Here is a 27,908-nt window from a genome sequence, read left to right on the forward strand (position 1 = left end):
TCCAAAAATAACGTTTATTTTTCAAAACTGGAAAATGGCACAAACCACCCCAAAGGAGAGAATGACAACGGAATGAGTTCAGCGCAGGCTTGTGAACTGACCCTCCCTGCCAGGGACAGGAAACTGGAACTTCACAGAAAGAGACTGAATGGAACCAGATTGAACGAAAGCGCCAGAAACCGCGGCCATCGGTGGCCAAATCCTGTCGAAAGGATAACTCACCCACTTGTCAGTCCTTCGCTAGAGACAGCATGAGGGCTGTGTCCCAGCTCTATAGCTATAAACGCCTCTGCTTTGCACGTCTGCACATACGATTGTCTGCAGTATGCACATTAAACAAGGAGAAATGTAGACATGAGAAATATTTCCAAATGATAGCTTTAATGTTGGGGATCAGCAGAGCTTGAACATCTGATTTCAATTCCAAACTTTCTGATTAGTGTACATTGATGTAGTACCCCAAATACACTTATAGTTTCTGTTCAAAATGGTATTCTTCTGTAATCATAGAGCTGTTATGTATGAACTGCTAAACAGAGGCCATACCACCGCTGAATGGACTGAAAATTGGACCAAGAAGAGGAGAAATAAACTAAATCATTCTCTTTAAACAGACAGAGCCAGATTTGCCACTACCTTACATCTTGTATAACCATTTAGATCACGTCGATGTAGAGTAACTTTTAAGAAAATGAAGTTATAAATGCATAATAAATCCATCTACAAAAATTCCTTGCCTATGAAGAACAGAAAGTAATTTTAATTTGTAAAGTAATAAAGACTGAATGTCAAATTGTAATACTAAAATTGAAGTCAGAAGTTACATGAAGACAGCTTTTCAGAAGCAGTAATTTCTTCATGTAATATTTGAAAGTGATCAATTCAAGTTCTGCTTTTGAAAATTTTCTGAGCTTTCATCTCCCTCCAAGTTTAGCCCAGAACAACTATTATACGGCTGACATTAAGAGTCTCAAAACAAAGTGATTTATAATGTAAACAGAGAAAATAAATCACTATTTCAGAACTACCTACACCACCACAGATTAGATCCAGAAGGTCAGACAAAGTTGTCACTGAATATTTGAGCTCTCCCTACTGCAGCTGAGGACCACAACACACAGAAGAGTAAATCCAGTTAATGAACTCAACCAAATGCACAATGATTTCTACTTGCCTAGGTATGACTGGGATTTTGGAGAGCCTCTAGATTATTACCTACAAAGACTGTAAAATGACCACAGTCAATAGCTTGCAGCAAATTAAGAAGCAAGTTGGAGCAAGCAGATCCGTTCACCAACGCCCTCTTGAAGAATATTTGACCACCAAAATGAAAAGAGCCATTAACATCCTGAATTAATGGGCTTAGTGGTTTTCAAATGAGGTATTTTCATGATGGACACGGTGTGGATTCAGCAAAGTTTTCCCTTTGACAAATACAGCTTCAATTTCAAAGATTTGATTAGGCTTAATACCATTAGGGAACCATTACTGATTTTATGCTGTTGTTGTTACTGCTTTAACTATCAATTTCTGAACCAAAAATTGCAGACAGTTGGCTTGACCAAGAGTCAAGGTTTAGGAATGCAAGAGCAAATCCAAAGCACAGATGAGCTTCAGATGTGGACAAACTTCACAGGGTTTAACAGGCTCTCCAGTGTTTGTCAGGTCACAGAGACGCGTGCATGTGCGTACACACACACATTCGTTTCTTTGTGTTAGTGTTTTTTTGTTTGCTTGTTTTAAACACTACAGTCCTCAGCTGGAGCAGTCTGAGCAGTTATTGCATACAACAATTAAAAATAAAATCTCATGACAAACTTTTCTGTTTTACTGTATACCACTTAGAAAAACAAAACAAACAAAAAAAAAAACAACAGGAGAAAAAAACAAACCAAATGAAACTGATCTTCATAATTAAGCAATCCCTGATCACCACGTGTTTCTAAAACGGCCAGATGTTCACAGTTTAAGAAGCCAAATAACACTACTACTTTTTGTAAATGTTAATGGTGAAAGAACAATAATAATGGTTTTAGTCAATCATCATTAGGACTTGAAAGCACAAATATAAATTAAATAAAACTCAGAAACATTGTACAATAAAATCTGCTATAAACAATGTAATTAAAAAGAACTGCTCTCAACCTGTGTTGTGGGCTCCATCTTGCTTTAAAATTAAAGCAGTATTTATTTTTCTGAAGCATCCAAATGAACGTTCATATCCAGATGTCTTTACAAAGAAACACAATCTTCATTCCTTCCTCATTTTTTAATATGTTTATATTATATTTTACTTCTGGTTTTCTTTTTCTTCCTTGGCAATTCTTTTTGTCACACCACTGAAATACTTCTCACGGAAAGAATTGTGTCCCTTGTATGGCATGTATTGACCATCCAACAAGTAAGAATTCTGGTCTTGATCCTGTATGGTATCAAAATGTAAGCATTAATTTCTATGGTACTAAGTTCAACATGCATTGCCACTGTTTTTCCTCCAGAATTTTTCAGATTATTACAAGCAAGAATAAAGTATTTTTTACAATTTAATGGCAAACATTTAAATTGTTAAAGAATTCCAAAAATACACTGCTGAAGTTTTCTTTGGAATTAACAAGAACACATACATCCTACTACAAACTCCTTGACATTTTAACAGAAATGAGAATATATATGCAGTGGATTCTCATTCAACACTGATCAAATACAAGCTGTAAGCAAATTTTTTGTTTGTTTTGCTGTATGGGGTTGCTTTTCTTCATTTGTTTTAAATGTAATTATTCAAATTTCTACTCTGTACACCAATCTGATGCAAGCTGTCAATAACATACATTAGAAGCTTGAACTGTGCTGAATCACTGGAAGTATCTCAGCAGTTATCACCAGAATTCAATCCTTGCACGTTGAAATGAGAACACAGGTACTATGTCACACAGACTTTTACAAAGGAAATACAAAGATTAGTTTTCAGAAAAAAATATAACCTGAAGTATTCAATCACTCATTTTGTGGAAAGCAGATACAAACAGAGCATAAGAGGAACACAAAAGATTAAAAGGAGTTCCCACAGATACTGAAGTACTATCAGAGGATTTTATTTGTGTGCACTATTCATGTACTTCTGAAAAGTAAAGCTGATAGAATGAAGCCCCGCACATAAAATCTATTTGACATCAGCCTATAAAACAGTTTAGAAAACTGACCCATTATATGAGTGATTATATAGTAGAGTTCATTACATGCTGTGGCTTTGTACAATTAAGATACTTACCAATTTGAGTTAACAGTACTCTAACAGATAATACATCAACCTTTTTATCTGAGCGCTAAAAGCTGATGTCAAATTAAAAAACAGTTTAACATTCATGGTTTACAGTTCCTCACACTCAGTGGCAGGATGGGACTGAGCTGAACAGCCTCACAAGTACAACTGAACCGTGCAAAGAGAAGATAAAAACAAGCATACAACAGAACTAAACTTCTATTAAATGTTTCTTTCTAATGCTCCTTCACAGCTTACATAATATTTTCAAGCAGTGCAGTAACATATAAATCAGTTCATTATTTTAATATACAGTTCGGGGTTATTCATTCATATTTGAAATTACAATGCTAGATGAACTAAGTTCTAGTGGACATCAACCGCTCGCTCCCTCCCCTCCTCCTTCAGCTATTTTGTAGCTCTTTTAGGCTTTTATCTAGCAAGATCAACACCACGTCCCACTTTGTATGTCCTAACACACGTTCTAAAGGAGCAAGACAAAGATTTTTCAACACAGCAAGACGTTTGTGTGCATGTGCAAGTGCCCTCTTCTGGACACACTGAGTAATTCCTATGAAGCGGTTCTATCCTAGCAGATACCATTAGCATGCCAAAGGCTTGTATTAACTTGCTGAAAATTAAGTGCCATGTGCATACCTAACACACAAAGCACAGACACCGTGAGCAGCCTCTCTGTTCTTTTTAAATACTGTGATGCAAGAAAATAGCACGAGAAAATGATCTCAGTAAGCCCACTGTAGACACAGTACTAACAGTTTTCTGTCACCTCTGTGAGGTGAGACAAAGCCTCTTAACATGTCCATGAGAAATATATCTGTATATTATTGAGAGACAGGAAACAAGGAGGACTTAAGTCCCTTCACAGTCTGCCCAGCTCTCTTATGCTGTACCACTCTGAGGAAAAGTACACTTGTTCTTCCACTGAATTTGCAGGTCAGTAAATCCTTCTTTGACCTAAGCAGGTAATATATTCTTATACCTTTGGGAAGTGTTTTAATGATGATTTTACTTAATTCACTTGTATTCACAGAAATGGATATCTGACCCTGAAGGATAATGATATAGGTGTCAAAAGTATTTTAACATAAAAATTAATCCCTATAACCTCTAAGAGGTCACACATCTGTACACCATTCATCTGGATTCCTTAAGTAACAAAATGCTGACTAGGGTTGAAGGGAGGAAGGAAGAACAGAACTACCTCCCACTAATTTCAAACTGGTAAGGGCAAATAGGGATATGGTATGAAAGGGAAGAAACTTCAAGTTAAACAGAGCTGTAAGAAAAGCATCTGTATTCATCAGATGGACTAAAGTCCATCTATGGTACTTCACACCACAGAAGAATCTTTTTGGTAAATCCAGGCCTCATCAAAAGCTATGCAGATCACTGCTTGATAGATGAGAGATCTGCAGTCAGGCACTGATTTCCTGGGATGGCTAACAAAGAAAACTCCTGGCCCATGCCATCATTATTCCAGCTTAAGAGTTACCATTCTCTACCTCTTCCCTATGCAGACATAACTGTCCAATAAAAATGTTAATGGCTTTAAATAACAAATTAGGAATGGCTTCTTAAAAAAGGGAAAGAAGATAAGAAACACTAAATTTATCCGGAGATGCCACTCATTATTGACATGTACTAACTAAAATAGTTTTACAAGGAATATGAGAACTGATCAAATAAAAGAAATTCTTCAATTTCAGAGACAATTTTTAAACAAATTCTATAAAGGTAGCTGAATGGGTACTATCTGAGCACTAGGAATAGACTGCATTTATCTTTACAGGGATGAGACCGTGCCAAAAAAATCACCTTCATGAAACAACTCTGACTATTTGGTTTGGAATTTGCCTAGGCATTAAGCACCAGCTCCTTTCAGTTGGCCTCCATTTTGAGTAGCATTAGCAGGCAGAACATGCACTCCAAATTTCTCACAGGAATATTTTGCAGTAAGAGAAGTCAACTTTGGGATCGTGGACAGGAAACAGTAATGAATGAATCAAATCACAGGAACTGTTTCAGTTACTGACCATGCTTTCCCTCACGTGTATTAACGTCCAGTCCAGTTAATATACATGTCTGAATTCAGAGAATGGAGTTGAACCAGTGTTTTCATTTAGGCAGTCCTTCTCCTCCTCTTAACATGACTCACTGGAAGAATCAGTAGTGATACTTATAAACCTGCATCTAGGGTTGACTAGTTTTTGATTCCCTCTCAAACAAATGTATGTAGTTTTCAAGGCATAAAGTTTATAGTTGGTTCTTTGGCACAAAATACTGAGACTTCCCAAGAAAATGTTTCCTTAGACCATGTGCCAAGACTGATCAGCAATGATCAGCCTAGTTGGCAATAAGCAACTCCTCCCCCATGGTCCTACCATGAAGACGTAGACTTCTTCCTTTATTTACAGAAGTCAGAACTAAAAATGTTCATTTACCACTAGTCTTTTTTTTTTTTTTTTTTTAAGTATTCTCTTTAGCTCTCACTTTGAATAATTTAAGTTCTCAAAATGGCAGACTAATTGTAAACAGCAGTTATTACATAAAACTTCTGCTCTGAAACATTTTATGAGTTCTGTGACAACTGAAAGCCAACAAAGCTCTTGTCAAAGTGGATGCTACCAAACTGCTTTTACCTAACTTGAGTTTTCAGCTTACCACTTAATTGTTCCAAAGATAACACTAAAAAGGTGTTGTGTCTCTGATAAATAATGGAAGTGATGGAAGAAAGAAGAAGGACCTTAAAGATAACAAGAAGTTTTTGCTTTTCTTTAAGTCTCGGTAGATATTATGTGTAAGTTTACAAGTTTTTATGAATCTGGCATGCCTCAGTTCAGCCTTAGGGCTGTAAGTATTTACTCACATGCAGTTCTTGTTTAATAGATCTTCCTAGCCTTATCACAGCTTCCTGCCACTGTACATCTGGTGCTGAACAGTAGCTATAGAAACCACCTGTACTGATGTTATACAGCTATAAACAACAATAAGCACTTTCCAGATCAGGAACAACAGGGTCACATCCAGGAACAAACACTGCTAAATGGAGTAGGAAAAATTCCACACCAGTAAAAACTCCAGAGTGACTAAGTGACATGGAAATCCTGGACCCATTCAGCACTGTGAATTTATAAACCCAGTGCTCCAGAGCCTCTGCACGGGCAGTCTTACACTCAGAATTCAACCTTCAATCAAGTTTTCTGTATCATCTCTCCCTAAAATTTCTAGGTGACTGTCTTACCCCTCACTAATTGTAGAGCTCTCCTTCAGCATTTTTTTGTTTGTTCGTTGTTGTTGTTGTTGTTTTTTTGAGAAGCCCTAATGAGAAACTTTAGAGCTAGGTAGATTTTATCAGCCAAATAGCTAGTCTGCTTCTGTAAGACAGCCAAATAAGGAATGAAACAAGTGCATGGAATTCTACAGTGGCTGAAACAAGCGTTAGGGAGAAATGCACAAGAAAAAGCTAGACCACTGTTGTAAAGAAAGGGAACATCCTAATTGAATGCTGTTACTAAGTTCATCCCTCCTGAGACGGCTCATCACTAGATTCAGATCCCAAAGAACCCTTGTGGTATTAATGCTGAAAGCTGTTATACTCCAACTTTGCCACTGATTAACCTACCAAAAAGAGATTGAAATTAAAATAAATAACTACTTATTAGCACAGACTGAGATCTTCCAGACTTGCATTAAAAGGTTCTTGAAAAAATAAACCAGCACAGTAGAAAACATTTTCACTTGATTCAGTCTGAAAGAACTGGTTAAACCCTCTCTGGCCTAAAGCAGAAAACTGGACTACTCGATACAGTCAAAAGACATTACATCACTCATCTACTCAACCAACAGCTTCTCAGCCTTACATTATCACTGTATTTCAGTTCTTACATGACTGCTTTCAGTCTTGGAAAATGGAACTTGTGTCTTTACTCTCAAAAATACCTCTTTCCATAGTTCAGTGATGTTAAACTCGCACGGTCCTCTCCACTCAAATATCAACTAGAAAATTTTATTTCAGTTAAGAGTGTTAATAATGGAATTGAATTTGCTGTGAAATTTGCAAGTCACTGTTGGTGACAAACAGTGAGGAAACTGAAGGATTGTATAACACTACATCACGTATAAAATCTTAGTCAGTTGTAAGCATTACACTAAGCTGAACTAAATGAAATCTGTGAGTTCCTGTTACAAATCAGCTTAGTAAAGAAAATGGTAGTTTTCTGGAGATGTAAATGCCTGCCTATTCATAAAAATTTAGAAAAACTGGAGCCAAAGCTCCAAATCATAGATTTTATGATCATATCTGGTGAGTCAGAAGTATCCAACTCAAAAGGCTTTTTGAGATGTAAAGACAAAAATACACGTTCTGGAGGGCCATGGGAATATGAAGCATGTCAGGTAAGGGAAAACGGAGCGGGGAGATCTTTGGAAGGTAGATGCCAAACATCAAGATTGTTAAACAAGCAGACACTTGCAAAACAGTCAGTACATACCCCGTTGTTTATACAAGTTCTACATTATTAGAAACAGTGCATGAGCCTTAGTATCTTTAAGCTACATAAAAGACATCTGGAGTCCACAGCAAAAGCACTGCACAGTTTTATCTAGGCAGTAAGTCTGCCAAGTAGTGTCAGGTGCTCAAAGCTAAGTGTTTCCAGGTGAGAACGTGTCAAAGCACGTACTGAAGAATACGTGATGCACAAAACTAGAATAACAAATAATGACAGTCTATTCGCAGGAGGGCAAACATACTCTTTAAATCAGAACATCTTACCCTACAGCACTGGCAGCCACATACCTGCTGCCATGTAGTAAAACTTCTGCAGAATACCTCCACGGACATCCCAAGACGTACATGTCAAAAAGGTTGGTAATTTGCCCTCGTGGTTTGCTACTGACAAAGTTGGCAACTTGGGTTCTGAATCCCACGTACGGTGTTTTACAAAAAGTCAGTCGTTGCTTGAAAATTTCAGCCATCATTAGCATCAAAAATGCAGTACTGAAATCCTGCTGTGTTATTAGTGTGAGCACCATGCAAACACAGCAGTCCATCCGTATCTCCTGTCATTTTAAACAACTCTTCCAACAGAAAAGGAATGCTCACCTTTTGCATGTGTTTTCATTAACAATTTGCTTCCCCTTGCTGTAGCATCTTTTTAACAGCATAGGTGAGAGAAGCAGCAACAAGAGAATGGAGACTTGAATGCTTTGTTTACTATCCTGATGTCTCCAGAAAGGAACTTGATTTGTCCTCTCCCACAGTAAATTTAAAGCAAAACTCTTTCCTTCATTGTACTCATGTCATAGAAACATCATTACTTCCAAAAGCTATATTCCTCCTAGCCTCTCATGGATTTAAAGATCAGAAGTACCACGCTAAAAATGGAGTAACACTTGAATATGGTTTATTTGTACCATCAGATCCACACAGTATTTGGAGTTTAACATTTCTTGGGCACCAAATTACGTTTCAGAAAACAGGCATTTAGGCATCTCAGCATCTCCATGGTTTTGACTCAAGAGTTCCATTTTCCAAGAAAAGCATATGCAATTTCCATAAGCAAGCACTGTTTCAAAGATCACTTTCACACAGTTAAAGGGATTTGCTGAGGAATAAGAGTTGATCAGAAGATGAGGAGAAAAAGCAAAACAGCAAAACCAGAACACTCCATTAAATCACTACCCAATTTACTTTGAAGAAATGTGTGGCAATTTTACTTCCGTCATCATAAAAGACTCAAGTGTGAGAGAACTATGTGAAGATCAAATGCTGCACTGTACAAACCTTTCATGAGTGCAGCAGCTACCATTTTACACAATATAATCAAGAATTCAAGCTTACCTTGAATTCCTTCACCTTTTCCATGGTTATCAGGCGCCTTGATGTGTGGCTGGAAAGCATCTGTTCACAGTTGCTAATAAGTTTCAGGCACGGGTGGCGGGGAATGATCTCTTCTGTATATCTGGAAGAAATAAACATTCAGAGTTGTAAGCTCATGAACTGAAACACTTGCATCTGAAACAAAATTCACACAGATTTTTCACAAAACAGATTACAATTAAAAGCGTATGACAACTTTCTTTCAAGTGACCCGAAGTTCAGGTATAGTTGCTGAGTTTATCCATCATATATTCCAATCTTTTTTTCCACATTAAACATATAGAATAAGTGAAAATGTTACTGGAAAGGGGTCTCACCCACATTTTCTTCATCTATTTATGCTATGCTAATGTATGCATGCATGCCTGTATCATTTCAAGTGGAAAACATCTCAGCCAACCAGGAGTAATAACTTCTCCAATCAGGAGCTGTGATTTACAAGCAAAGAAAAACAAAAGATATACAGCCAACATACATTAAGCTGCAGCAAGACATAACACTAACTTCCTACAAGGAGACCACTGTACTCAAATTCCAAATCTTAGTAAAGCAGCTCCTGTGAAAGTACCATTCCTGAGTTCAGAAGTTGGTGTTGCAAATCTATCATATAGTAATTACTTTGACAAGTGACAGAAGATTTTTCTACATAGAAAAAATAAATAATCTTTTAACATCAGATGCCTGTAACATGGTTTGCAATTAAGACCTTCCTACAGAATCAAGTAGTTACCATGTTTAAAATGCCTTGCATCTCAGAAGCATACTATTTTCCCTTGGAAATAGGAAATTTCCCTATTTCTGTTTCTCCAAATGCTGAAGGAGGAATTTAAAATTAAACTTAATAGTAAAGTATTAATCTAGCTCACAAGATAAATGAGATCAGATACTGTTTCTATATATTGCAATACAAATCATTCATTCATTTAGGCTTCATATGCAGTATTGTCAGTGACTATGATTTCATAAAATGCCTGCTCTCATGATTTGCCTGTGGCTGGGATTCACCAGAAGCCAGGCATCAAAAACCAAAAAAAGAACTGAACAATTTTCACATTGGAACTTAAAAGATACAATAGAGGAACTTCTCATTTTTCCTGTAAAGATGTGAATTTTCTGTGTTTCACAAAGTAGATTTAATGTTCTAGGAGAAAGGGGAGTCAAATCCAATACAACTGATAATAACTTGTTACGTATATATGGCACAGGCCTGTGACAGTAGGCATGTCACCAAATGATGGACCAGCAAAGCTATTTAGACACACAACCTAGAAAGGCATTCAGGAGACCAGACTGAAGAACATAAGCAAGTACAAAAATCAAATTCCACTAATCCAAACCTATTAACAAGAGAGGGAGGTGATGCAAACTTTTCTAAGCCATAGTTTTGAGTTCACTAAGGGTAGCTGGAAGAAGAAAAGAAACTCATTTTTTCAAATGAGTTTTCCCTATGCTCACTCAGGATTTGGTAGAATAAGTTTCATACAACCTCCTGTTTCACTACTAATTAACACTAATTTCAGAGGCTCAGCTGCTCATGCAGTATTTGCAGGAAAAAAAAGAAAAGTCATCCTTCACAAAACTCTGCCACAAAGTTTTCACTTTAGAGAATAAAAATACTACTTCTGAAATGTTAGTAGCCTTGCAACTTCAAAAACAAAGAATCCACAAAAGGATCCCTCTGGGTACTGAGTGAAGCCTTGATATTTATCAATCTAAAGATAACAGTAAGCCATTAAACAAATAAAACAATATTACAAACTCGCAGTAGCATTTGTTTTTTATTTATTTACATCTCTGCATCATTCCAAATCTTCTAGATAGACAAAACAGCCTTTCAGTTCCTTCTCGTGTCTGAAATCAAGTCACAACTTCTGCTAAGTGAAGTAAGAACATGCCTTTGACAAGGGAGAACCAAATGAATTCTCAAATGCTTTGTTTTTATTCCCAAAGACTTTTGATGCATGCAGTACACCAAGCAGCCTCTCACTCTTGGTAAAGTAGGCACACTGCCACAATGTCCCTGAAGTCTCTCTTTTTAAGCATATAAAAGCCTGACTGCAAAGGAATTAAGGGAATTCAGACTCAACAATGATTTCAGTGTCAGAAAGAAAGTAAACTTTGGTGTGAGATGCTATCTTGCAGAATGAGAGATCATTATCGCTTTGTTAAAAATCCTTGTCTGTTAGCAATAATTCACATATGTATTTATATATCTTTCTGCAATCTTAGGTAAAATTCAGAACATGATCTGAGAAATACAGTAGCAGTGCTTTTAACAGACATCAATTTTAGCCTAGTTTTGTTTTCAATTTAAGGCAATACACAGGGATCTCAAATAATGCAGAAGCCTGATGGCAGGTGCTGCCTGGACATATTTGATAGCACAACATATCAGCAGACAAACTCCTATTTTTCCCCTACATAAAATCTTCTCTCATGTTCATCCTCCTAGCCGAAAAATAAAGAGACCATAGAAATATTCTGTGCTAATAAAGTGACTTAGCTATTTCAAGCTTCAGTGCATAAATTAATAACACTACGTATAAATTTACTTGTTAAGAGGCAATCCAACTAGAGTTTGAGAGAGCTGACCTCCCAAAAGCAGCAACAAAAGTAGAATGAGAATGCATAGCTGATAGTTACCAACAGCTAAACATTTTATCCCACACGCAGAGGAAGTATGCTTTCACTAATGTTCAATGAGTTGACAAAAAATTCAGTTATTTTGACAAACACAAGTACAGTAATTCGAAACAGAGTTTATTGACATGGAAAACTTAGCCCCTGTGTACTAGTGAGTTCTGCAAGGGTTAAGCATGTATAGACAGACATTTGGAACAGTAATTTACAATACTGTTAATGGTATTCCTTGTTTTGCCTGTGAACAGTCTTACATGAAGGGCCTGGAACATCTCCCATTATGAAGAAAAGGCCGAGAGACCTGGGACTCCTCAGTCTGGAGAGGAGAAAGCTGAGAGGGGATTTTGTAACTGTTTATAAGTATCTGAAGTGGGGGAGTCAAGTCGATGAGGGCAGACTCTTCTCAGTGATGTGCACCAATATAACAAGGAGCAGCAACAGATCAACAGATCAAGGGGCAACAGACATACACTGGAACACAGGAAGTTCCATACAAACATGTAAAAGAACTTCTTTACTGTCAGCATGATGGAGCACTGGAACAGGCTGCCCAGGGAGATTGCAGGTTCTCTTTCTCCAGAGATATGCAAGACTCAACTTGATGCCTACCTGCGTGACCTGCCTTAGCAGTAGGTTGGAATCCAGAGGTTCCTTCCAGCCCCTGAAATTCTGTGATTCAGTGTGAAAAAAAAAGTATGCAAAAAGCCTAAAATACCAATTATATCATTTAAAATAACAACAACCCACATATAATCTACTAAGTGCTTTGTTACTGAAGAGTGTGCAGGCATCTGATGTAACAAACTGGCTCCTTTTGATTTCCAAATTTTTGAAAGAGCATGTGATAATTGTACACAGGATAACTGTACGTAGGTCACAAGGTTTGTGCGTGGTGAAATCAGGGACTGCAGTTAATTCATTTATCAGTATACCTTGCCTATACATAAAAATACAAGACACTGTAGAAGCTACCTTCAGAGCACATCTGTATTTGGGAGATACTCACAAACAGCAACCACACAGTGACTCTCTCCTTTACTACAAAACAGTTTTGAGGAAAAATAAATAACAACAAAACTTATTTAGGAGATAAACTAAACTATGCAAACAGACATCTCTTCTCTTAAACTTAGTCATTGCTCCAGGCTGCAGATGCAGACAGCATCTCGCAGTCTCTGCTGGCCTCTCTCGTCCTTAGCATTGCTGTTTTCCTACACTTCTTGCCTCTCACTGCCATCTCCTGTCAACTGACTTTTGATTTCTGAGAAGAAAGCTAAGTTAGTAGTGCCAAACTCCAAGCAGCCAGGAATGTTCTCTGACAGGACTCTGTCATGCACCTCCATCAACTACTCTAATAGAAATATATATTAATAAGAGCCTTTCTACTACTATCTTAGGAATCTATCTGCACATCAAAAGTCTCATTATCTAAACTTAAATCTCAATCCTTTGGACATGCATTTACAAGGAGATGTGATGGCTTTTTCTTTTCAGTTACAGGCAGGAATTCTCTCCACTCAAAAACCTTATTTCAAAGTTTTAACCATATGAAGTATGAGCAATACTTTTCAACGCTAGCACTAAGAAGGTTTCAGCTGTACTATGCCCAAATATTCATGGCCAGGATTCACCATCTACTCTGACATAGTACATACCAGAAATCAAGCATACATACTCAGGCCTGTATATCGGCAGCCAGTAAACTAATCTTCCTCCCATCACCAGATATTCTGCTGCAAACTTCAATAGGTCAAAAAAGATGTCACTCAGATGATAGCTGGATGATATGATGATGTGATTTTCTGTGCTAAACAAAAAATTGCAAGTGTAAGCATAAAAGCACAGGTAAAAATCATATTTCTAAATTAAAAAAAAAAAGCACTATTTGAAATTTGCAAAAAGTACCCTAGGCCAATTCCAGTATGCAGTTTCTACTATATGATTTGCCAAATTCCCATACTAGGATGTTAGACTACCACCTACCCCTGAAAAATTAAAGAATCACATGTGCATTGGAAAAAGCTATTTTGGCACAGCATCTTTCCTAAGGGCAGTTTAGAGCAAAAGGCAGAAGACAAGGAAGGCTATGCACGTGCAGAAGCCACATGTGATCTGTGAAGAAAAAAGGAGCAGTGGAAAACCAAGAGCTATGGTTGAGTTAAAATAGAGGCATTGCATTTTAAATTGATTCTGCAGCTTGCAGGGATTGAAGAGAACTTTTAGAGGATAGGAAACACAAGGTAATAGTGGTTTGCTGAGATTAGATACAGGATGTAAAATCCTGTGTGCAAGTTGTAAGGAGGTAGAACAAAACCAAGAAGACTACAGATGTATTAGACATATTACTCTTGCAAAAAGAGCAAAAGGGTCTTTTCTTCCTTAGTTATTAAGATTTGTTACAGAGCTGAAAGACAACCAAGAAAAAATAAAGATTGTGAAACTGTGACTGCCTTCCTATTAAGACTTTGATATTCTACGTCAGAGAAGACAGCTTATTTACCTTCTCTCAGATGATTTAACTGATTCCTTTTGTGAGCCTGTTCTGCGAGTAGCTTCTCTGATACCATATGGAGCTGTTAAAAGCAAACAGATAATGTGGAGATAGGAAATTCACTCTTTGTCCAAATAACAATATACAGTTATGTTATACATATACAACAGTGCATAGTCTGTGGTTTACACAAAGTTTAGGGAAAAAACCCTCTAACTCTTACAAAGAAAGTTCGTAAGCACAATTTCTTCAGTGTGTAAAGAATTACTTTAAAACTGTTTCAAAGAAAGCCTTCAGCTGTAAGAGGTTTCTAGCACACTCAACATTAGCTACAATACAGAGGAGAATGCTTTTCCATCCTGTTAATTAAATATATATATATATATTCCCTACATTTCCAATGCATGGCAAATAATCCCATCTTCTTTTGTTTGACAAACACCTCTGCTATCAAGCTTAGCTAATGAAATTGTATGTATAAAATATATACAACATAAAATGAAATTGTATATATAGGAATTTCTTGCTTACACAGTATGCAAATGGTAATTCTCATGCAGACAGGCAGAGGCAGAGTTGGCTTTTCTCATATATTTCTGCAAATTTCTAATAGTATAACATGCTTACTGCATGCTCAGTACATGTGTTCTTGTAAAACTCATTTCAGCACGGAAGCACTAGCATTGCCATTTCATAAATGCAGAAGTTTCAACACAATTTAAAAACTCAGTTCTATGCAATGCTAATATTCTACATGGTCTCATTTTCAAATAGGCTAAATAACCCTGGGCAACACAAAGAAAAGTCAGTCTCTCCATTCCCAATTAATATCAATGTGTCAGGTTATGAACCGTTACCAGAGATCAGAAATCACTGTATCAAGTACTTCTGTTTATTCCCTTAGCCTCTACTTCTCTCAGGTGTGACAAATGGTGTTAAATGCACAAGCTTCTAAAAGAGTGGGGGATCTTTACAAATCCCTACTGTTTCTAGTATATAAGTGTACTATAAATGCATTTAAATCTCTCTTTGGAAGCATTCCAAGAAGCACTTAAAACATGCCTGTAGAAGTCCATCAGAGCTGCACAGCAGACTCACATGTTGCAGGCTGAGTGCTAACAGCAACATGGACCATTCTGGCAGGAAGCTTCCGTACACCAGTAAAGTTATGCTTTTACTGAATGAACCTTCTTCAGAGGATGATCTTCAGCCATATTGGTCTTAACTGTCAATCATAACATTCTCTTCATAGAAGACAGCATTATCTCCAGCTTTGTTACACATTTACAGCTATCCTTAAAATAAATGCAGAGATGACACAATGCAGATCCTCAACGGTCATCTTCTGCAACGTGGAAACTGCAGACATGAACACTTGTCAAGATGCAAAATCAATACAGAACAACGCATCTGATCCTTGTGGGTCCCTTCCAACTTGGGATATTCTATGATTCTACAATCTAGGCAACAGTATTTCAGTCACTGTCATCAGGCAACAAAAAAGCATTAACAAACTTACGGTCTGTAATGATTGCATCAAACAATGTTCCCTTTCGCCATATTGGTCTTGAAGAATCAGAAACCAGTGCATCGAGGTAGTATTTTTCTAAACCATACTGTCGGAGATTAGCTCTGATATTTTCATCTGGCCCTCTCCATTTCTGGTTTTTCCTGCTTGCCTTGCCTTAGAGAGAAAAGAAAGAACACACATTCTCAACAATGAACTATTTCATTGGATAGCCTTTCATATTGCCTACTATTTATTTTTAGAGGAAAGGAATTAAGCCATTAAAAAACCTAAAAAACCTCCTACCTTCCTCTACTCAACATCACAACTATTTGGGTTAAACTTCCTAAGTAAAAAGGCACAATGAAAATACATGAGAAATACTTAACTTTTAAAGATGTTAATTTTGGAATATCACTATCCATCCTATGTAGTAAATCCAACGATTTCCACTGAACTTTTTCAGAGAAGTAAAAATGGGACTAGACTTGCTGGGTTTGGTAATGAGCAATAAGAAAGCACACAGTGGTTGTCATTACTATTTCGAACTCTGTTTTGGTTTTCATTATTCCTTTTATTAAATATTTCCTGTTTAAAAATTATCAGGATAGCTTATCTAGGACACAGACAAAACAGTCAATAAAAACAAGCATGACCAAATGCTTCATCTGGGGAACCAACAGTCAAAACTCTCACTTTTAAGCCAAATCTTATACATCCTCCAGTAAGAAAAATGCATCTAGGTCCATAAAAGACAACAGTACTATAAATCATGGTTATACATAGCAGAGGACTGATGTGGAATGTAACAATATGTATTTATAATTGCTTCTGAATGAGACATTTCTGATCTGTTCAGGAAAACTTATGATTCCAGTCTGAAATAATCTAAAATTAAAACCTTGATTTAAAGTTTCCTGATAGGAAGTATGGTTTTGTGTTTTTCAATCAGACGTTCCTATAAAATAAGGACGAAGGGGGCAGGAAGCTAAGACAAAAAATGAATTTCTGAAAAATGAAGTGAGGCTCAAACCCTCCAATTGCAAGGTCTTGCACCCGAGTCGTTGCAACTCACATTACCAATACAAGCTGGAAGATGAAAGCATAGAGTGCAGCCCTGCTGAACAAGACCTGAGGGTACTTACGGAGGGGAAGCTGAACAAGAGCCAGCAATGTGCCCCCGCAGCCCAAAAACCCAACCATGCTCTGGGCTGCAACAAAACAAGTGTGGCCAGCAGGTTGAGGGAGGTGATCCTGTTCCTCTACTCTGCTCTGGTGAGGCCTCACCTGGAGTATTGCATCCAGATGTGGAGTTCTCAGTACAGGAGAGACACAGACCTGTTGGAGCACGTCGAGAGGAGGACCACAAAAATGATCCAAGGGATGGAACACCTCTCCTGCAAGGACAGGCTGAGAGAGCGGGGGCTTCTCGGCCTGGAGAAGAGAAGGCTTTGGGGAGACCCGATAGCTGCCTTTCAGTATTTAAAGGGAGGCTGTAGGAAAGAAGGGGACAGACTCTTCAGCAGAGTCTGTGGCAACAGGACAAGGGGAAATGGCTTCAAGCTTAAAGAGGATAAATTTAGGCTGGATAGAAGGAAAAAGTCTTTTACAAGTGAGGGTGATGAGGCACTGGAATGGATTGCCCAGAGATATGGTTGATGCCTCATTCCTAGAGACTTTCAAGGTGAGGCTGGATCAGGCCCTGGGCAACCTGGTCTACCTGTGCATGTCCCTGTTCATCGCAGGGAGTTGGATAGGATGACTTTTAGAGGTCCCTTCCAGCTCTAAGGATTCTATGATCCTATCAAAAAATTTCTTCTCTGAGAGTGGCTAGGTGCTAGAATGGGCTGCCCACTGAGGTGATAGAGTCACCATCCCTGAAAGTGTTCAAGAAATATTTAGATGCTGTACAAAGGGACGTGGTTTATTGGGGAAATATCGGTGGTAAGTGGATGGTTGGACTGATGATCTTGCAGGTCTTTTCCAACCTTGGTGTGATTCTATGATCCTGTGAAGATGAACATTGATTTAAAATTATCTTCTAACATCAGTATTTATAAATTTCAAGGACTAAGATTTCAATGGCTTAGAAATATGTAACGCACCTAATCCATGGATTGTGTTGTAATCTATATCAGTACCACAGACATATGCTCCAAAGTGTGCTGAGGAGATAAGGAGGCCACCTGTGAATGGGAGAAAAGGGGAAAATTATGAATTACTGTCATTAATGTTACCTGTGTTACGATTTTTTCCAAGGGAACTTCAGGAGCCTGAACAAGTAGTACACTAGCCTCAAACCCAATGAATAACAATAAAATAATGAAAGAAATAGAGAAATAAAAAGAATGAAAGCTACAATCCACTTAGAATCACTGCACAACTATAATCACAGAAAATAACACCAAGTTCCTCGTCTGTTGTCACTGATCTTCCTCATCTTGCTACGCCACTCATCACTGGAGACTTTTCCCAGGAGTTTGTAATTCTCTGTATTTCAAAGCAGTGAGACCCTTTGATCATTCAGGAATCAAAATTATTATTCCTATTCTACAAGTACTTCTAACAAACAGTGGAGGAATTATTACCAAACAGTGTCTAATCTCAAAGTCAGTCACCTTCATCACACCAAAAATTAAACTTGCTGTGTATGTGGCCATTCTTCAAGAGGTAGCAATGGTCAAGAACCTCATAAATATAATTATCTCTGCTGTAAATGTCAATATCAAAAAAGTTTTCTTAATTCCTTTACTAATTGAGAATTATAAGCAGATACATTGAGTAAATAGCAGCAGTAAATACAGAAAAAAAAATACATTTACTAGCTTACTTATCTAACAATGAATCTAATTTAGTTTACCACCACTATTGGGATCTGCATTTCTAATTAAAAAAAAAAAAAAAGCTAAAAAAAGTATTTTACCAGCTTCCAAGTGAAAAAGGGAAGGATGGCAGAAGATTATCAAAGGCTTGTGTTGTTAATCAGGAAGTATAGAGCTAACAGGACAGTTTAAAACTGAACAGTAACCAAGAACCCAGCTGCTAAAATCCACCTTATTGATGTCAACTGCTGATAGGTAGAAACAGTTCCACTAAAACGAGGGGGACAACTTCTGCAAAACAAGAGGCCACCAGCACCAGAAACGCACAAACTACCTGTGTGGATGATACCAACCCTTGTATTCACTGGCAACCTGAAAAGGAGCATCTCAGGCAGCTACACTGCCCCGTGCCAATTGCTCAGCACACACAAATTCTTGAACACGTTTTGTATGTGCAGGTTGAAGGTCCCATTCCGGGGCACTAGAAAATTCTAGAAAATATTATATGCTAATAAACTCTACCAAAACTGAAGGTGAGGGAGAAAAAAAATAATAAAAATCTGCTTTTTCTTGTGAAATGGATCAGGGAAAAGTAAGGTTACTCACCCCATAAGAGTCACCCATTCCCCTCGGCTGTAATCGCTCAGAACAGATGGGCAGTACCTCCAGGGGGTCAAGACAAATTTAGCTATCCCTGACCCCAAGTAGGGCATACCACCCAGTCCTACAAAAAAAGTAAGAAGAAAGTACTTCGCCCATCTAAGATTATTTTTAATCACAGGAAAAAAAAAGAAAAAAAAAGAAAAAAAAAGAAAAAAAAAAAGGAAAGTATGAACTTAGAGCTTTTAGATCACAGCCAGTACTAGCTAAATTATGTTTACAAAGAAGGTGCACAGATATTTAAACGGTCTATATGGTCTGCCCTTTGACCTACCCTATATTAGATAGATGTATATAAAGGATTAAACAGAAAATCACTGCATCCAGTGATGACTATTAACGGAATGACAGTGGCAATAGGCCTTCCATTGCAGTGTCTATTTTTCCTACCTTCTGAGCATTAGATGAAGGTCTGGGCATATCACTGTCCCCCACAATATCAAACTGGCAATTCTTGCAGTCTCTTGCAATTATACAGCATTATGAATTGGCAAAGGAAAACAAGGGACAAACATCTTCCAAAGGTACAAGCAATAAGCTTAGTGAGTTAACAACTGTCTAGGAGGACAATATAAAGTATTCAGATAAAAAGACTGTCTTTTCCTTGAGGTTTCATTTTGCCCAACACTGAGAAAAAAATATATCTGAAAAGTTTATGGAACTTACATTCTGGAAATCTATCATTTCAATTCTGCTTCACTAAGGGGAAAAAAAAAAAAAAAAAGGAATAAAAGCAGCACAATTCTAAGCACTTTATCTTCCACAGACAAATGGAATTTGTCCACTATTACGCTAATTTGGAAGACTTGTGATTTGGTTCATTCAGCAAAAGCAGTTTGCTTCCAACAATCAAGCACCATTTTGCAAGGTTGGTAATATTCCGTAATATTTATCTTTTCAGCATTAAAAAACTGGGATGAAATCAAGGTAGGTGTTGAAGTTGCACCATGAAAGAAATCTGAATTACATGTTTTTCAAAGCACTCCTCAAGTCCTGAAGATATACTCCTTCCAAACTCATCAGCTCACATTCACTGCATCACTCACAAATATCTCCCTATATTCCAGTGATAATCCTATAAAGGCCAGAAGAGACTACTGCAATTCCTGAGTCTTACTCACCAAGAGTAGGTGCAAAGGAAAAGCCACTGTTTGGTCATAAATAAAGCTTACCAACAGATATAGCATTACCCAACATCTCCAGTGTTCCTATGTACATTAATCACAAGGTCATACATTACAAGTGCCTACTGCAATAAGAATATAAAATTTGTAATTCAAATATTGGGCAATTCACAGAGAATATCATGTATGTTATATTTTTGGACTGAATCATTTAAGTCTTAACTCTTATCTTTAATTTTTATAGCTTCACCATTTCTATGTGATTTTTTTTTCCTCTAACTTTACCCTTTTTTGTCACTTCCAAGAGAATGAATGCTCTGAGATTTTTTTTTGGTGACTTTGGTTTAGTGAGTAAAGAAACAAAACTGACAACAAAGTGAAACAAACTGCTCAGGGGTGAACTATAGGAATTTTCTCAACCTTTCAAAGACTACAACCTATACACGAGCACAAGGAAGATGAGTAAATTTCATAAGAAATAATTATGCATGCAAAAAATCAAGTCTTATACAAGCACAAATATTAAAGACAAAAACATATAGTTTACTAAAGTCTTGTGTTTCTGAAAATACAACATTCTGGATGTATTTTCTACGGTACAGAGAAGCCATATGCTAATAAAAATTTGTTCTACTAGTGATGCTGTATTGTTGCCTTCACACTTCCTATCTCTTTGTAATGATTTGTGCAGTGAATTCTCTTCATTCTCTCACTAATGTAAGCATTTTTACTTGCTTGCTGCCCACAATCTAGTACCACTGATCTTCTATTTCAATTACAAAATAGCAGTTTCCCTTAGACGAGAGGTACTACTACACCGTGCACTTTCTTATGTGGAATAAAAGCTCCCCCTCCTGGTTTAACCAAGAAAATTCTCAGTTGGGGAGAACACGTGGTATGCACTATGCTGTCCTAAAGAGAAGATGTAACAGTACAAGGAATCGATCGCTATTGAGGGCTATGACCCAATGACCACTACATGGTGTTACGTGCTCAGAAGTGTCTCCAAGACTACTCTAAATAGATGCCTCCAAAAATGCTGCTCATAACATTTTGAAAGTAGATGAAAGCAAGGTTCAGTTCTTAGTTACTTTGGATTTTAAGCAGTCCATAATACACATGTTACGTTCAGGAAAAAAAAAAAAAGAAACACCCTAGTTAAGATAGTATTATTTTACACTTCTGAGAAGTCTGTTTAAATCTGCTGAAGTTGGCTTCCTTCTCCCTAAATCCCTTTCAAGATTCATTTTACAACAATCATTTTGCTGTAGATCTCCAATCTCAGTCAGGCACTTGAGGCTGCTGTATCAAGTATAAGTGCAGTGCAAGCAGTAACACAAACCCTCCGTTTTTTTTCTTCCAGTAGAAAAATAAACAAACGTACCTGTTCCAACAAATGGATCATATACAATATCATTGGGTTTTACTCTCCCATGGTTTGCCATGATGAATGACAGACAGGCATCCATGCTTGTATTTCCAATAAAGTGTCTCTTTTTGACACTGTAGGACTCAATAAGTTCTCTTTGGCCATCTGCAATCTGTTGAAAGAATTGAAATCGCTGTCAGTTCTCAGATACAAGAGATAAGAAGACTCATAGATTTGCTTAAGTAACACTATGCAACAAACAGTGAACTACTCGTTTTATAACACATCAGTCTGCTTTCTGCCTTCTGCAAGTATGAGTGATTTCTTTCCAAGTAATAGAAATCTTGATGCAATAACTGATAAATACTTCAAGATAGAGATCAAAAGCATGTAAACAGTTTAGAGTGAAATTTCTTCTTAAAGGGATAAGAAATAGAGCAACTTTGCTACTATTCTAGGTATCAAAGTAACAATTCCTGGCAATTTAGAGTTAAAAGAATTCCCAAATAATAAGAAGGACATGTTAACAAGTGTATGCACATAGCCAAATGGCACATAAAAGTTCCACTGGCTTTTCTGTCATACTCAAAATCTAAATTGAGGATAGCATTGACAGATAAGAATTCACTGGAAAAACAAAGCCCAAACACTAACATTTTTTCCATCACTCTTCCAAAATACATTGAAGATGACCAAAGTGGTCTGGAACAGAACATGTTCAAAAGCTCTTCCAATACAATTCTGCTTCCATTAAGGCTCAATACAACTTCTCCATTTCAAACTGAAAGACACTTTCCTGAAGAGAGAAGTCCTAAAAAGAAGTAACTGTACTTACGCACCCATCTACCAAAATACAGATCACAGGGTTCTTCTGGGACATTGTTAGGGTCTGTTCCATAATCTTCCAAAATCCAGAAGATGTGTTCTGGATTCTTGAGATTTACCTTTCCATTGAATGGCAGAAATTCAAGAGCCTCGGTGATAAAGAAAGAAAAAGAGTCAATTTTTTGAAATACGTACCCTACAAAAAAAAAACCCCACAAACCAACGAGAAAAAATACAGCCACCAAACCAAAAGACACTCTGCAATTCCATCTGTGAGAAATAACAGGTTATTACTAAAAATACATTCTGACATTCCCCTGGATTTCTAAAATGCCTTTTTTCGTGAACACAGATGGCTCAAATGAGTGAGGAATAAAAATTAGAAGCATGAGATTTGTTATTAACTGAAGAAGGCGCAACTTTAGAGGAAAAAAACTGTGCACACTAATTATGCAATCTGCAAGTCATGAAAACAATACTTCTGACAGACAGTAAGATATAAAATTTCAATTACGTGCAACTATACCAATTCAAATTGAGAGCAGCCCTGCAGAGAAGGACCTGGGGGTCTTGATGGATAAAAAATTTAACATGAGCCAACAGTGTGCTCTTGCAGCTCAGAAAGCCAACGATAACCTGGGCTCCATCAGAAGAGGGGTGGCCAGCAGGGACAGGGAGGTGATTGTCCCCCTCTACTCTGCTCTTGTGAGACCCCATCTGGAGTACTGTGTCCAGGAGTGGAGCCCCCAGTACAAGAAAGACAGGGAGCTGTTGGAGAGGGTCCAGAGGGGAGATGAAGATGATCAGGGGGCTGGAGCACCTCCCCTGTGAAGGCAGGCTGAGGGAGCTGGGCTTGTTCAACCTGGAGAAAAGAAGGCTGTGGGGTGACCTCATTGCAGCCTTCCAGTACCTAAAGGGAGCCTACAGACAGGAGGGGAATTAACTCTTTGAAAGGGCAGATAACAGCAGGACAAGGGGAAATGGTTTTAAGTTGAGGGACGGGAAAATTTAGGTTGGATGTCAGGGGGAAGTTCTTTACAGAGAGTGGTGAGGTGCTGCAACAGGCTGCCCAGAGAGGTTGTAGATGCCCTGTCCATAGAGGTGTTCAAGGCCCTGGGCAACTTGGTCTAGTATTAAATGGGGAGGTTGGTGGCCCTGCATATGGTAGGGGAGTTTGAGATTCATTCACTGGGCAGAACAGAAAACTGGCAAACAATCCACAGCTTGCACCTAAAGTCACAGAACTGGCTTGTACCACATTCTACAACAATAGAAGTCTAATACTGAGATCAAGTAAAGGATTTTCTTAAAACTGTCACCTAGCTCTACCATATAAATCTTAGAGTTTTGGGCCATACATCTACATTTCTGCATCTATGAAATCAGCATCTGTGAAATCAACATGACCTGCTTAGGAAAAAAAATCACAAGGTCAGGAATTTCATGGGAGTGTTAAGTCAGACACAAAGATCCCATTTAGAGTTGACAAGACACAAGCTGTTAGCTGCTTTAAAATCTTCAGAAAATCTAAACTTCAATGTATCTTAGACAATACTGATAACATGGCATAAGAACAACATCAGTAGATTAAAAATAAAGGTTGAAGATCTCAAACATCTACTTACATCTATTTTTTTTATCTTCTGTGCTTGGGTCAGTGTCTTATTAAATGTATGAATATGTATTTTGTACGTCGAGTCTGGCTGGAGATATGGAAGCTGAAAAAAGGCAACGACTGTCATTCATACAGCTGCAGCATTAATCACTGTGATGAAAGAAACATGGTTTCCAAATTCTTTACATGCATACCATCTTGTCCATTGGATAGTTCTTCAAGGATGCATAGAGTTCCCCTGCAGATCTGCCATGACCCCACAGCTCAAATATAGACCTGAAAAACACCAATATTTTTAGAGTGCAGCAAGATGGGGAGGCTGTAAGATGTCTTAGAGACACTTATCCTTTCCCAGCAGTCCTTCTTGGCCAGCATACTTATGCTTCATGGGATAATAAAGGACGTTACTTAAGTCTTAGAGTATGCTTAAGTTTTGTTCTACCCATTGGAAACATACTGTCACAAAGAACCGTTTTGTAAGCATGGACTTTCTTGTCCTGTGCTATGTTTCTGAGTCATGTCTCCCAACTCATGGGAAAATGTGTTATTCAGATCCGTCAAAAAGGGTCAAAAGCAGCAGAAACAACCAATCTCTGGCATACTCCTTTGCTCTGGAGTTTTGTAGGAGCAGCTGGGCTGAAGGCTCACATACAAGCTGTAGGAGGGTGACACAAGAAATATGTATCATACCGCTCCCTTCTAAATTTGATTTTCAATTTTTAATCTATCACTGTTCTCATCTTTAATTCCATTTATATTTTAAATTAAGCCACTAACTAAACAGTATTCAAGTCAACTAAGAAGTCAGCAGCACTATGAGATGAGCACTGGCTCTGCAGTGAAGATCTGTGTTTCAGGACATGATGCTGATCATACACTAAGTAAAGAGAACAAACATGCTACATAATCAGTCCCAATTTCTAGAGGTAAGCAGTGACTCTTCATTATAATCACACAATCACAGAATTGTAGGGGTTGGAAGCAACCTCTAGAGATCGGGTCCAGTTATCCTGCAAAGCAGGCCCCTTACAGCAGGCTGCACAGAGAAGGAGAATCCACAACCTCCCTGGGCAGCCTCTTCCAGTACTCCATAACCCTCACTGTGAGGAAGTTCCTTCACGTACTGGTGTGGAACTTCCTGTGCTCCAGTTTATGGCTGTTTCCTCTTGTCCTGTCACCACAGACTGCTGAAAAGAGGTTGACAATGTTCCTTTGACTTCCACACTTAAAATATTTATATACATTAATAAGATCCCCTCTCAGTCTTCTTTTTTCAGTGCTGAACAGACTCCGGTCACCCAGCCTTTCCTCATAGGGGAGATTTCTCCATACAAAATCAATAGTTATCACCATATACTGATACAAATTTTCACAGTCTACATCATCATTTTCAAGATTTTTCACCTCTTACTTTGCACATACTGTCCGTTTCATCAGCCCCCTTGCCATCTCTTCTGAAGGAATATTGAGAATCCAAAATGGAGACTGAAATGAAAAGAAGACAAGAGATGCAAACACCTAGATGGAGGATGTTACAGGAATTACACCATCAAACAATTCTGCACTATGAAAACAGAATATGCATTCTAAAGAAAAAAAGAAGAAAAGAAAGAAAAAAAGAAAAAAGAAAGAAAGAAAATGTAAACTGTACAGAGAATACAAGGATAAAACATTTAATTTTAAGGAAAACTGTGTATTACCTTTTTCTAGGTTATTCAGATTCTAAAGAATTAGAATACTTTGTTACACACAGCTAAAATCTAAGCAATGTTTGCTGACTAAGCATTGAAACTAGAAATATGTATCTCCTGGCTTCACTGTTTTGGATACACTGTTTAACAGAACTGGAGGTAAACATTAAATTCACATAGCTACTGGACTTTTCCATTGTTCAGTTATTCTGAAAAAAAACAAGCCTTCCAGTAGATGGCACAATTTCTTCTTATATAGAAGACATGCCAATGTGCATTTTGTGCAGCTTTTTCTGAATTAAAAATCTTAACTGAAATTGAAAACTATTCATTTTTGGAAGATACCTTATTTTCCTAATAAACTTCAGTCACCCTCTTCCAATAAAAATACCATGGACAGCGTATTTGCACGTACACTTTAAGAAAATATCTGATGCTCACTTACATTTACACGGACTTCCTGCTGACTGCTAAACTGCCCACCACAAAGCGAGAGCAAAGATGCTATTTCCTAAAGAGAAAATATAAAGGTCAGGTTTTAGGAGTATTTACTAATTTATTTATTTATTAAAAAAAGGAGACATTGTTTTAATGCAAACTGTGACCTCTATATGGAATATAAATGAAATTTTAGAATTAGCCAAAGAAGAAAGAAAAGCATTTATTGTGAGAACCACCAATTAAAAACTCTTAGAATGACTGTGCAGCTAAGGCAGAGGTTTACAACTACATTCTGCCTGTAGTCAGTATGGATGGATGAGCAGAAAGCATCAGACTCTCCTGCTGTAGAAGTAGTTGATCATCTTTCTCAGAACTCAACTGCAAATGAAGGAGTTATAAACAGATCATGAGAAGTTGTATATTGTACAATACAGTAAGATCAAGTTAGGCAAAATTTGAATAATGAAATCCAGTTGATTTCTTTTCCTCTATTCATCCTTCACTGACATCTGTACTGCTCACTCCTAGCCCTCACAACAATATTCCTGTTATAACACTGCTCTAAGCTATCTATTCTTAAAATACTTTCCTAATTATTGCACAAAAAAAAGGATGATGCACTCTGAACTGTGGTTGAGGCCATCACCAAGCGTTAATTCCTTCTCTGTTACTCCTCTGCTTTACAGGTATCTCAACAGTTTCCTTCGGGGGGTGCCTTGTCCACAGAAAGCTAAATCAGTCTGCAAGCTGAACAAGGGAAACAGCAAATCTCCAAGTAACCAGCTATTAGTAGCTGTAAAAAATACTTACAGAAAAAAGCATTTTAAACTGAAATGGGAGTTAAACACTGGGGATATTCCTCACGGAGCCCATTTACTCCAAATGACAAGCTGCAGCTTCTGAATGTGACCAGAAGTACAACAGAGTGTAACAGAAGTAAAGGCAGTGATGTAGAGCCAGATGTCCAGATGTGCCCCTAGGGAAGCAGCTGGTGGGCACTGCCGGCCCACAGCAAAGTGGGAGGCGCCGGCCTCTCAGGATCTCTCTCTGCCTTAGCAAAAAGAGAGAGGCAGAGAGCGATCCTCTGAGAACAGAGTGCGACTTCTTACAGACTGAGAAATGTGAAACACGTAACTTAATGACTGGCTGTTAGCTTGATTACAAATGTGGGCCCGGATACGAGCCTGCAGCTGCCGAGGTCCAGCACCACCAGCCCTGCAGCAAAGCTGGCCTTCCATCCCGCACAGAGGCACTGCACAGACGGGCACAGCTCTGCCTGCCCAGCCTGCACTGGTCTCAGCGCGCTCCATTTTCAGACGGCCCGGCTCCCCAGCGCGGCTCCTCACGCGGCCAGAGCACCAGCACAGGACCTCAGCAACACCTCCGTAATGCAGCTCTTTCCTCCAAGCCTCAATTCCTTATCTACAGCCTGGAGCGCTATGCCGCCAGCCCGTCCCGCCTTTACATGCTCCACAGAACCGGCCGGCTCCAGCGTCCCGTCCCAGAAAAGCCTTGCCTTCAAACCAGGGGAGACTGGAGGGCAAGGAAGAAGCCGAAGCCGCAGC

General features: G+C 38.1%; 1 protein-coding gene across 3 annotated transcripts; it reads right to left on the minus strand.

The window, feature by feature from the left end:
• TRMT11 (tRNA methyltransferase 11 homolog) lies at positions 1 to 26,445 on the minus strand. Of its 3 annotated transcripts, none has more exons than XM_031552494.1 (12): positions 26,348 to 26,445; positions 25,623 to 25,696; positions 24,406 to 24,487; positions 24,222 to 24,314; positions 22,611 to 22,745; positions 21,787 to 21,943; positions 17,902 to 17,982; positions 15,809 to 15,973; positions 14,299 to 14,371; positions 13,474 to 13,605; positions 9,120 to 9,240; positions 1 to 2,422 (listed from the first exon to the last, which is right to left on the minus strand). In XM_031552494.1, exons 2-12 carry the CDS (start codon positions 25,658 to 25,660, stop codon positions 2,291 to 2,293), a joined length of 1,209 nt encoding a protein of 402 aa, XP_031408354.1. In that variant the 5' UTR covers positions 25,661 to 25,696; positions 26,348 to 26,445; the 3' UTR covers positions 1 to 2,290. The 3 variants fall into 3 exon arrangements, 2 of the variants coding, with proteins under 2 accessions (XP_031408354.1, XP_019468521.1); XR_004158922.1 differs by having other exon boundaries at positions 2,288 to 2,422; positions 13,454 to 13,605; XM_019612976.2 differs by lacking the exon at positions 26,348 to 26,445 and having other exon boundaries at positions 25,616 to 25,696.
• Between the last annotated feature and the right edge of the window lie 1,463 nt (positions 26,446 to 27,908).

This window comes from Meleagris gallopavo, chromosome 2 (assembly GCF_000146605.3).
Source record: "Meleagris gallopavo isolate NT-WF06-2002-E0010 breed Aviagen turkey brand Nicholas breeding stock chromosome 2, Turkey_5.1, whole genome shotgun sequence".
Lineage (NCBI taxonomy): Eukaryota > Metazoa > Chordata > Aves > Galliformes > Phasianidae > Meleagris > Meleagris gallopavo.

Bases quoted from the DNA above. Each gene is read 5' to 3' on its own strand.
- TRMT11 (XM_031552494.1), bottom strand. From the start codon at position 25,660: ATGGCAAGGGGGCTGATGAAACGGACAGTATGTGCAAA. The intron at 24,315-24,405 runs GTATGCATGTAA...GCCTTTTTTCAG, and splicing joins ACTATCCAATGGACAAGATG to CTTCCATATCTCCAGCCAGA. The intron at 17,983-21,786 runs GTACGTTTGTTT...TCCCATTCACAG, and splicing joins TGATCCATTTGTTGGAACAG to GTGGCCTCCTTATCTCCTCA.